Below are 10,952 nucleotides of genomic sequence, written 5' to 3'. Positions count from 1 at the left end.
GAGCATAGGATCATGTGGTAACTATCGGTTCTAGATAGGGTGCGGGCTAGACCACCGTATGGTGACCAGTCACGTACCAACAATCAAATGCTGATTGAGTTCAATCCGAGCCATAGATTGGCAATTGGTCATGATCTAACGGTCAAATAGCCCTTATGGGAGAGGACACAGGTTTTACTAAAGCCAATAGTCACTCTAGAGCTGATCATGAACCTTAGAATCGTGATCTGGGGTGATCTAATAGTTAGATGAGCCACCCATATTGAGCAGGTGTATGGAAAGAGTGTTTTTCAAGGATAAAAGACACCTATCAGAAACACCCCATTTATGAAAGAATGCAAGATTCCATTGTGTATACCATTCTCTTAGGCTCTTTTTGGATGCAAAGTAAAAGGGATCCTCAAGGATTCACTAAGTAAAAAAATGCGCACTTTTTGGATTACTTGGTGTATCTGTTTGCCAAAGTAACACCCAAATCATTCGAGATCACCAAACAACAAAAAGGTAGTGTAATAATTACATGTCTGGCGATGTGGCGTTACTTCCCTTTCCATATGAAATATCTCAAAAAAGACAATTTTTAATAGGTAATTCTCCTCTCTCTCTCTCTCTCTCATAGCTAACTTCCATCCAAACATAATAAAGCTTATGGTTTTCCCAAGGTTTACATGACATCCAAAATCTTGATCCCTTCCATAGAATTTACTTTCCTAAAGAATGCTCAAGCATCCAAACAGAGCCAGAGATTTTCATAGCCTTCTTCTCCCTCACATTTTTCTAAACTCTCTCTTTATTCCATTTTTTGTTGTTGTTTTCTCTCGGGTAATCAATTTTCTATGGAAACAGAACGTGTATAACATAGACTTGCTGTTAACCCAATGTTTTCCATGGGTTCAACTAATCATCATTACCCTGTTGTTTTGATGCTAGCAAACTCAAATTGATTAGTCTTTATGGACTAATGTGTTGCTTTGTAGCCTTAGACAGGAAGCTCAAATGTCAAACCAAAGTTAGCACATCTAGCACAATACAACTCAACACATGGCTTGCGGATCAACATGCACAATGAACCAAACGAGCTTGTACATACATTGGCGACATCATCCTTGGAAGATGTTCAAGTCAAGTGCTCATGTTAAAGATCCCACAAGCATGCCTTGCGAAGTGCCAAAAGAAGCTTGGAGATGAACTGTCATTGGTGACCTTCTCTTGCAACATTGACGATGTTCAAAGAATGGAGGAAGTCACAAGACCCAAAGCAAATTGAAGAGTTCACTCACAAGTTGAAGATGTCCAAGAATGTGCTAAGGAGCCAAGACAATCCAAGAAGACTCAAGGTTCTACATTTTATAGATTGTATTGGAGTCCTCTTGTCAAAATGTATTTGCACTTTCAAATGGTTTTTAAATGGTTTTCCAAACAAACTTGACATCTTTGGAAAACCACTAACAACCCAAAAATGTGTTTAAAATCTTGGACAAAAGCCCAAAGACCATAGCCCAAAGCTTAAAGTTAAAATATGTAAAAACAAGTTTTTCAAGACAGGGCCGGTCGACTGGGGTCTCCCTGGCGACCGCCGGATGGAAGCTGGAAGTCCAGCATCTACCCGATAAAAGTGGGCCGGTCGACTGAGGCGGATCGGCTCTTGGAAAATTCGGATCCATCCAGAAAGGTCTCGGCGGTCGACTGCCATAGGTTCGGCCGACCGCGGATAGGATTTGGACAAAAAATAAAAATATCCAGAAAGCCTTCAGCGGGTGACCACGACACTTCGGTCGACCACGATGGTTTCAAAATTCAAAATAAAAAAGGAGCCCCCGATAAGGGCGGGCGACCGCGACACCTCGGTCGACCGCCCCCGTCTGGCAAAGTAGCCGTTAGGGTTTGCGCGAATTGCTTTTTCTTGGGCCATTATTTACGGTTTTACCCCCAAACGGTAATGTCTTTGCTTGGGCTATATATACCCTATCATTGACCTTCTAAATAACCTTTTGCAAGACCATTTCACATCCTTGAGAGCTTAAACTTTGAAATCTAACGTTGTTTTAAAAATCCTCTTCAATGCTTTGATTTGTGCATTTACATTCAATAAGAAGATCTCCATAGGGCTTTATTAGCATAATCTTTTGGAGAGTTTGTGAGCTACCATCTTTGTATTAAGCCTAATCAAGAGGCTAAAAGAGTTCTTCTTTTATTGTTCTTCATTGTAATCGTGGGTCTACGACTCGGGCCGTTAACAAAGGTGAATCCGGTGCAAAGAGGGTTTGTCCCCTCAGAGGCGGTGTGCGAAGAGGGTTTGTTCCCTCAAAAGCAAAGAAGGTAATCATAAGGCTTGTGACTCTGCATTTGTTGAGGTCCAACATATTGAAGGAAAATTTCAAGAAAAGACCAAGTACTTGGGTAGTGGAGTAGGTCCGTTTGTGACTGAACCAATATAAACCTTTGTGTGATCTCCTTGCTATTCTTCTTACCTCATTTGAGTGATTGGTAATATCTAAACTCTATTTCTATTGTCTTGCTTAATTAACAAGGGTTAGATCTAAATTGCTTAAATTGGTAAATTGATTTTAATATTCCATTTAATTAAGAAAAATTTTAATTACCCAATTCACCCTATCTTGGTTTGCCTATTGGGATTTCATTTGGTATCAGAGCGAAGGCTCTTAAAGAGATTTTTGATTCAAAAACCTACAAGAGAAAGATCCATTGGCAACCTAATGGCATCTAGGCTTCCAAGATTTTATGGAACCGACTTTGGATCTTGGTCGATCCAAATGAGGGCTTATCTAAAGGGTCTAGATAATGACTTGTTAAAAGTAACTGAAAATGGATTCACACTATGTAAATCTAAGAGAGTAAATGAATATTTAAAAAAATTATTTTTCTTAAACTCTAAAGCTATGAGTGCCATATGTTGAGCTTTACCGTCATATTTGTTTGATAGTATTTCTACTTGCCAAAATGCTAATGAAATATGGTCTCAAGTTGAAAATAATTTTGATTCAACATGTCTTACTGCTTTGGAGAATATAAATGATAGTATATCTTATGAAACTCCAAATATTAATGAACTTGTTGATAAATGTGAAAAATTAAATGATGCCTTAAATGTTGAACTTTCAAAAAATGAAAAACTCAAACACAACCTCTATCTCTAATGAACTATTAGAATCGAAAAAAGATTATCAAGATTTATTAGATGAAGAAAAGGAGTTAATTGAAAATAATAAAAAATTGAAAAAGGAAATAAAGGAATTGAAATTAAAGAAGAAGAACTTAAGATAAACTCATCTCATGAATTAAATATTCTAAAAGAAGAAATCAATGAGATGAAGATTAAAAATGAAGAACTTGTCCCTCATAACTCCATATTGCCAAACTAGGCGATAATTATGGGCAATCAGTCAAATTGGGGAAATTCACTCGACCTCATGGTGAATTCCCAAAAGGATATGTGCAATCCAATTACACTCCTAGAGTCATCCAAGAGGAAAACACCAAAGACGGCCAATTTATTTTTTGAACTTCCAAAGGCGGCGAATTTTCAACTTTACGCCCTGACATGGCAAAAGGACATGTGTCAGACGAAATATAGACCATTTTCCCCTTAGTTGCAGGTTCCTAGTGGCACACATCACATCTAACTTTTCCTGCCGATTGCGTCTCTTTTTCAACTTGCATTAAATATACCTTGACACGGCCAAAGAATATAAATCGTTTCATGTGAAACATACACTCAGCGTCGACTATAACGTCAACGTTGTGAATGTAAGTGTAAAGACAGCAATAATCTTTGCCGTTGAGGCGGGAATCGACGGGTACAAAGTAAGGTGTGTCTGGAACAATGATGGGTGCGATCAGAATGTATATCGGTGCGAGTGCACGCCATTAATATTTTTTGATCCCGAGGCCCACGCCTTTGAACTTGAGAAATGAAAGACTTAATCTACGACGTTGAACGATTAATCTACGGGTAGGAACTAGGGTTCAAGTGGGGTTCAGATATTTTTCCGAAAGGTTCATTTCTCAACGTCCCCATAGCCAGTATCTTCTCCCTTCTGGTCTTTTAAGATTTTTGTTGTTTTTATAGGGAATTGCTAGCCACCTTCGCCAAAGACTACTTCACGCCCATCCTTTACAATTGCATGTGATCATGTGATGATAGCCATTTATGTTGACTTTTTGGCAGATTTGTCTTATTCATAGACGTGGTGCAAACTACGAAGGATGGGGAAGTACATTTCTGCAAAGGTGGCTAGCAATAATATTCATGCGGGTAAGGTACTAATTTTTGAAGAAAAAATATGGGTAAAAGGTTTCAAATTAGAAAAACTACGGGAAAAAAAACAAAAGAAGGCACCTATATAGAAAAATTACGGAAAAAACTATGAAAAAATGAATGAAAATATGAAAACTACGGGAAAAAGGCCCAAAATAAAATGTTGTTTCACTCTTCTACGGGCATTTTCGTCTTCTGCATCTTCAGCCACCGCCTGGTTTACAATCTTCGTACAACTGTTAACTTCGACATTAACGTCGATGTTAACTTAGCCATTAATGTCGAAGTTAACAGTTGTTCGACATTAAATGGTAAGGCTTATTCCTCGTACAACTGTTAATGTCGAAGTTAGCGTCGAAGTTAATGTCGAAGTTAATAGTTGTACGAGGATTGTAAACCGGGCTGTGGCTGAAGATGTAGAAGACGAAGAAAAAGCAAGAGAGAAGATGCAGAAGAAGAAAGAACAACAAGGGAGAGGCAGAAAAAAGAGGTTTCTCAAGAAGATGGAGGGAGAAGCTAGTGGCTACGGCGGCGTTGAGAAATGAACATTTCGAAACTATATCAAACCACAGTTATTTCGAAACGAACCCTATCGTTCAATGGCGTAGATTAAAACTTTCCTTTCCCAACTTCGAAGGTGTGGGCCTCGATAGGGGTGTCAATGGATCCAGACGGTCCGATGGATAGTCCGAATCCGAACGTTAATGAACGGGATCTAAACATATGAATAGGATCCATGAGCATATTTCGGATCATCAAATCTGGGATCCGAAAAAATTTTGATTGTGCATGGGCACGCCACAGATGCGCATTGGATAGTCACGATCCGAAATGGTTTACAAAAATACCCACCAAATGTTGTTAATGCTAACTGTTCTATGAAGGGTAGTTTGGTCAAAACCTCTCTTATCACTTAATGAATCGGATGGGAATGTGATTTCACTCGTTTCATTCGTTTCATTTCATATTTTCACGAAGGAAAAGAGAGAGGGGTTTTGTTGTTTATGCATCATATTCTTTGATAATAGTTAAACATTATATTTGTGTATGTAATTTTGATTAGTGTTATTGTTTACAAGCATTATTATACACATAGATTAAAAATAGATAAAATTTTAATTTAGTTGAAGAAAATGCATAGAGACACACTAATAGTGGACTGCCATTCTATCACTTTTTTTAAAAATTAATTGTTTACTTAGCTTAGGGGGACATAATAGAACACTCCGATGGACGGTCCGAATTAAAATGGATCGTGATCATGTCGTGGAAAGTAGGATCCGAAGAACAACCCGACTCTGACCCGACCGATAAGGAATTTGAATGGATTGTGACTGTGACATAGGTGGATCCGACCCAAAGTGGATCCGTTGACACCCCTAGGCTTCGAGAACACAAAATATTAATCGAATTTCTTTAATGCACTCGCACCCATGTATTTTTCGATCGCATCCAGCTGCATTCCAGTCGCACCTTACCTTGGAGCCGTCGACCTCTGCCTCTACGGCAAAGATTATTCCTGATTTTAAGTAGGTTTTTTCAAATCACATGAAATGATTTCTATTTTGCGGATTTCGAGGTATATTTAATGCAGGTAAAAAAGGAGACGTAATCAGTAGGAAAAAGGTTGATTGTGGTGTGTACCACTTGCAGAACAATGAGGGCAAAATGGTCTATATTTTGTCTGACACATGTCCTTTTGCCGTGTCAGGGCGTAAAGTTGAAAACTCGCCGCCTTTGGAAGTTCATAAAATAAATTGGCCGTCTTTGGTGTTTTCCTCGTCATCCAATGAAGCAATAAAATCTGATCAACATGTACTTTCAAATGTCTTGAATCTCCAATCTCCAATATCCCATCGCGGTGCATCCTATGCTCTAGGCCGATTCCCACCATTGATCTTTTGCTGGTTTGGGTTCCGCATAACCAAGCAATGGAAAAGGATATTTTCAAAAAAAAAAAAAACAAATTCTTTCCAAAGTTTTTCTGAAATTCCTGCAATCCAAACAGGGCCGAAAATTATCTTAAAATAATCTAATTTGCTAATAAGTAGACATTTTGGTGGTATCTAGGCTCCTAGGAACCATTGGATAATAGATCCATGATATCACCAAGCTAACCTATAGTTGAAGAGAGTATGATCCTGTGTATAACTCTAAACTATACACCTTTACTCCAACTTTCCCATCCAAGATGGCATTACAAAATAAAACTGCAATTAAAATGAATGAAGTGAAGATACCAACCCAAGTGCCAAAGAACACCAACAGTGTCGCCTTCCTCATGGCATGAAGTTTCTATTACGAACTCCGGATATTCTCGCATGGATCCAACAAGGAGCTAAGGAAATCAATATTATCCTACAAATTTCATACCACATCTTACAAGTAAAACCTCAAATCTCTTCACGAAACAAAAAATTAACGAAAATATAGAACAACAGTTGCCTGAATACTTCCTGCCCTAGAAACACATTACAGAAGAAGGTGAAATTGTAAGAACATTTAACAAATTAGAAACACCAGCCATTAGGTGGGCGAATCCTCCTAGATTTTGGCTTCTCATCGCCGAGAAAAGCTCGAGAACTGTGTTGATTATTGCTCTTTCGTCTTCTTCCACTAGCACAGTAAGATGAGAGGTACCGGTGCCATAGAGAACAAGAGATTGGCAATGTCTAATAGGGAGATTGCATTTTGTGGAGTGTAAATTTGGAAGATATTTAGAGATACGAATGAATAAGATAATTGCTTGAGGGTCCTAGAATCCGATATGGGTATTAATTGTTGGAATCTTTAGATTAAGAAAAGACTTCTATCCATTCCAAAGTATTTGAAATCTGAATTAAGTATGGCTTGTGGAGATAACACACTTCTAAACCTTCCCTAAACAGAATAAATGCTGAGTTAAAAATGTAGACAAACATGGAAGAAAATAAGCAAGGCATCTCTTGCTCTATTCACAAGGGAAGCATCTTCAACTGACATTTTAACTATACTATTACAAACTAGATCTGTTCTTCTTCAATTATCCTCACTATCTTGGCCTTTGATACTATACAAACACAAATGAAAATCAAAGATACCTCCCTTGGGAATGATGCATGGGAGTTTGCTTTCCTTCGTTTAGACATATTCTGTATTAGTATTTCCCTCTTTCCTCTCCAACTTGAAGTTTTTAAGCACTTGAATGCCTTTCCAAACCCATTCATGTCTTACAAACAAACTTCATGATGGAATTGGCCAACATTCCGTCCATCAGAGTTTGCCAAAAGACATCACAATGTAGCAATCAAGCCATCTTTGAAGAAAAAGATAGTCTCCATTCTCTAAAGCTCAAACTAAAGCCCATTTGCAAAAAATCTCTTCGAAAAGCTTATGCACCGTTTGATTTCCAATTACCTTTAACTCAGAATGGCTTATGCTCTTCTAGGAATAGACCCTTTTCAACAGTTACATATGCTAGCAAAAACTCCGAATCGGGCGAGGAAGATCACAAGGCGCTCGAAACGGTCCTCAAACTTTACACTGCAATTAAGGATAGGAATCTACAAGAAGTATCTGATCTTATAGGAGAAGAATGTAGAATTGTTTGTAATTTCTTCCCCTTTTTACTCCCTTTGGAGGGAAAGAAGGTATATCTAATTTTAACCATAGTCACAAATATTTGTCTCTGGAATTTTGTGACTATGATTTCAAGGAAGAATTGAGTTTATCGTGCATACACCAGATCAGTAGTGTATAAAACATGTCCCAATTGAACTCCCTTTAGCTAAAAGATGTTGTTTTCTTGTAGCAAGTATTGGCATTCTTCGCTTCTCTGATGGGAATCATGGGCAAGCGTGTAGAGTTTGTAATTCAACCCACGCCAGACGGTGGCATGAACGTTGGTGTTCATTGGCGCTTCGGTTTGTCTTCTTTGATTTTATTATATTATCTTATATTCATTTGTATTATATTCATTGAAAATGGAATATTTCCATTTTATTTTAATATTGAATTAATCTTTTTCATTCATTTTTTTATGAATATTAATAATATTCATTATCAATCAGTTGTTTCGTTTGTAGAGTAGTAGTATTTACTTTGTCTTAACATTGTGTTGTAGAAATCGATAATACCGCCGTGCCCTTCGGGAAGGGCTACAGCATCTATACATGTCATATCTATGATGGGAGAATGATTATTCGGTGAGAAACATTCAATTCCTCCTTAGATTTTGATAATAGTTATGATCATATTTTTAAACTTTCCCAACCGTCAATCCAACGATGCACTGATCAGATGATCATAACCGTTTGATCCCTTGATTCCCCTATGTCTAAAGTTAGCACTGAAATCTGTCCAATGGCTTGAAAAATCTGTTCTATGCAATCTAAAAATAAAAATTAAAAAATAAAAATAAAAAAATATATATATATATATATATGAGAATAGAGTTCCTGAGGGTGCCCTCATATAGCTTATATGAGGTAGTTCTCACAAAACATAAGGGGCCCACATTGTTAGGATGATCCGAAGCATTCATTTGAAAGGTCCCACATAGATAGGGTGTGTACAAAAAATCAGCTCCATTGGATCATCCTAACCCCTCCAAAAGTGGGGGCAAAAATGGATAGACACGTTTTGTCCACAAATCTGCCCATTTTTCCCCCCACTTTTGGAGGGGTTAGGATGATCCAATGGAACTGATTTTTTGTACACAACCTATCTATGATGGGGCCTTTCAAATGAATGCTTCGGATCATCCTAATAATGTGGGCCCCTTATGTTTTGTGAGAGCCACCTCATATAAGCTTATATGAGGGCACCCTCAGGAACTCTACTCTCTCTCTCTCTCTCTCTCTCTCTCTCTCTCTCTCTCTCTCTCTCTATATATATATATATATATATATATATATATATATATATATATATATATATATATATATATATATATATATATTTATGCAATGTTGAAAAACTCGGACTCGGACAAGGCAAAGCCTAGTTAACTCAGGTGAGTCACTGATCAACATTGCCAACGTTTTATTACTTAGGTAAGCCAAAAATAAACCACCAATTCTTGAATTTCAAAAAGAGAAGGATGAAATGGTTCAATCCTCTTATCTCTCGAACCAAAAGACACATGAATCGATTCGCAAGAGAACTCGGTCAATATAAAACCTAGTCAACTCGGGCAAGTTAATGATTGACTCAGGAAGTTTAAAACGCCAGTTGAATGGACAATTCGGAGCATCTAATGCGTGTGATGTTTAGGCTATTGGCCATCGGTTGCGTAGTGCAATTGATGGGCTCTTAACGTAAGCTAGAGATGGTACGTACACTGAAATTTGGCATATAATACTTCAATAATACCATTACTACTTTTAGGGGAATGATAAATGGGCCCTTTTTCATCACTTGGACACCCAGCTGGAGTGTACGTGGCAATCATGTCACTTCATTCCTTCAAATGTTGATTGCCATGTACAATGTACAATGCAACTGGGTGTCCTAAGTGATGAAAAGGGGCGCATTTATCATTTCCCTACTTTAATTGAATGAGATTGGCTGTATATCCGCACTACCATGTTTTAATAATTGCACAAACTCTGCTTGTCAATAAATTTTTAATTGGCTTCTGATAGCTTTGTGGGATTTTGAGGATCCATTGGTGTTGAAAACTGATTATTGGACACAAAATTAAGGGAAGTGATATTTACGCCCCTTTTGATTACTAGGGACACCCAGCGCCGGTGTATCAATTACTAAAGGGGGGCTAATGTACTTGATGTCAGAAGAATCTAGGGGGTTTGATTGCAACGTACACTGGCGCTTAGTGTCCCTAGTGATCAAAAGGGGCATAAATATCACTTCCTAAAATTAAATGCTCTATGTATTTAGAGTCTAAAAATAAAAGTTTGGACACAAAATTGAAAAGGAATAGGGCCTTAATTTTGAGCAATCAGTTTGGACTCAAAATCCAAAATGAACAAGCCAGGCAATAAGAGAATCACAAATTTTACGAAAAAATCACCATTAGGTGAATCCAATTTAGAATTCTCATTAGGATTTTAATGAATTCTCAGTAGGACTTTAATGAATTCTCAGTAGGACTTTTAATGAACATTTACATGAAAAAACAGGGACGTGCATACCATCATAGAACCACTCGTCCACATGAAGCACATCCCACCGGTAATCTCTCTCTCTCTCTCTCTCTCTCAATGGTGTTCTTATTTTGCAGATATTGATAGGGGTTGTGACGCCAATCTTACTAGCAATTTCTTCCCTCAATATTTTCAAAAGCGGGTGGATGAGATCATTCAAGTACTGTTTCCTTACTGTATTCTTTATCATTACCTTATTCAGCTCATGGAGGCAATATCGAAAGCACATGAAATCTAATGTACATATATGAAAAAAAATCTATAAACCATGTGAATTTTTTATTTTTAAATCAATGTATCGAATAGTAAATTCTTAGTAGCCTTGTACTTGATAATCTAGGTCTCCACATTGCTTCCCGGGTATCTTTCTTTAATATTAAGAAAAATGCATTGAAGTCGGCCATCATTAGTGACTTTGAACTGCTTAAGAATTGAGTTAAGAGACTAGCTACTTTCAAGTGCTTAAGAATTGAGTTGAGAGACTAGCTACGGGTGCAAATCAGGCCCAGTAGGGGGTTTGAGTCTCA

At 37.6% G+C, this 10,952-nt stretch overlaps 1 protein-coding gene across 2 annotated transcripts; it reads left to right on the top strand.

Annotated features, from left to right (window-relative positions):
• Window positions 1-7,430: 7,430 nt before the first annotated feature.
• Window positions 7,431-10,744, top strand: LOC143862752 (uncharacterized). Of its 2 annotated transcripts, none has more exons than XM_077373820.1 (5): window positions 7,431-7,785; window positions 8,070-8,181; window positions 8,382-8,463; window positions 10,402-10,453; window positions 10,503-10,744. In XM_077373820.1, exons 1-5 carry the CDS (start codon window positions 7,504-7,506, stop codon window positions 10,674-10,676), a joined length of 702 nt encoding a protein of 233 aa, XP_077229935.1. In that variant the 5' UTR covers window positions 7,431-7,503; the 3' UTR covers window positions 10,677-10,744. The 2 variants fall into 2 exon arrangements, with proteins under 2 accessions (XP_077229935.1, XP_077229934.1); XM_077373819.1 differs by having other exon boundaries at window positions 7,436-7,908.
• The last annotated feature ends 208 nt before the right edge of the window (window positions 10,745-10,952 follow it).

The sequence above is a fragment of the Tasmannia lanceolata genome, unplaced genomic scaffold, assembly GCF_043159265.1.
Source record: "Tasmannia lanceolata isolate RefF3 unplaced genomic scaffold, GAP_Taslan_0.1 ptg000003l, whole genome shotgun sequence".
NCBI classification, from domain to species: domain Eukaryota; kingdom Viridiplantae; phylum Streptophyta; class Magnoliopsida; order Canellales; family Winteraceae; genus Tasmannia; species Tasmannia lanceolata.
The sequence above is the reverse complement of the archived record's forward strand: the minus strand, read 5'-3'. Positions and strand labels throughout refer to the sequence as shown.

Bases quoted from the DNA above. Each gene is read 5' to 3' on its own strand.
- LOC143862752 (XM_077373819.1), top strand. From the start codon at position 7,504: ATGATGGAATTGGCCAACATTCCGTCCATCAGAGTTTGCCAAAAGACA. The intron at 7,909-8,069 runs GTATATCTAATT...GTTTTCTTGTAG, and splicing joins TCCCTTTGGAGGGAAAGAAG to CAAGTATTGGCATTCTTCGC. The intron at 8,182-8,381 runs GTTTGTCTTCTT...ATTGTGTTGTAG, and splicing joins TGGTGTTCATTGGCGCTTCG to AAATCGATAATACCGCCGTG.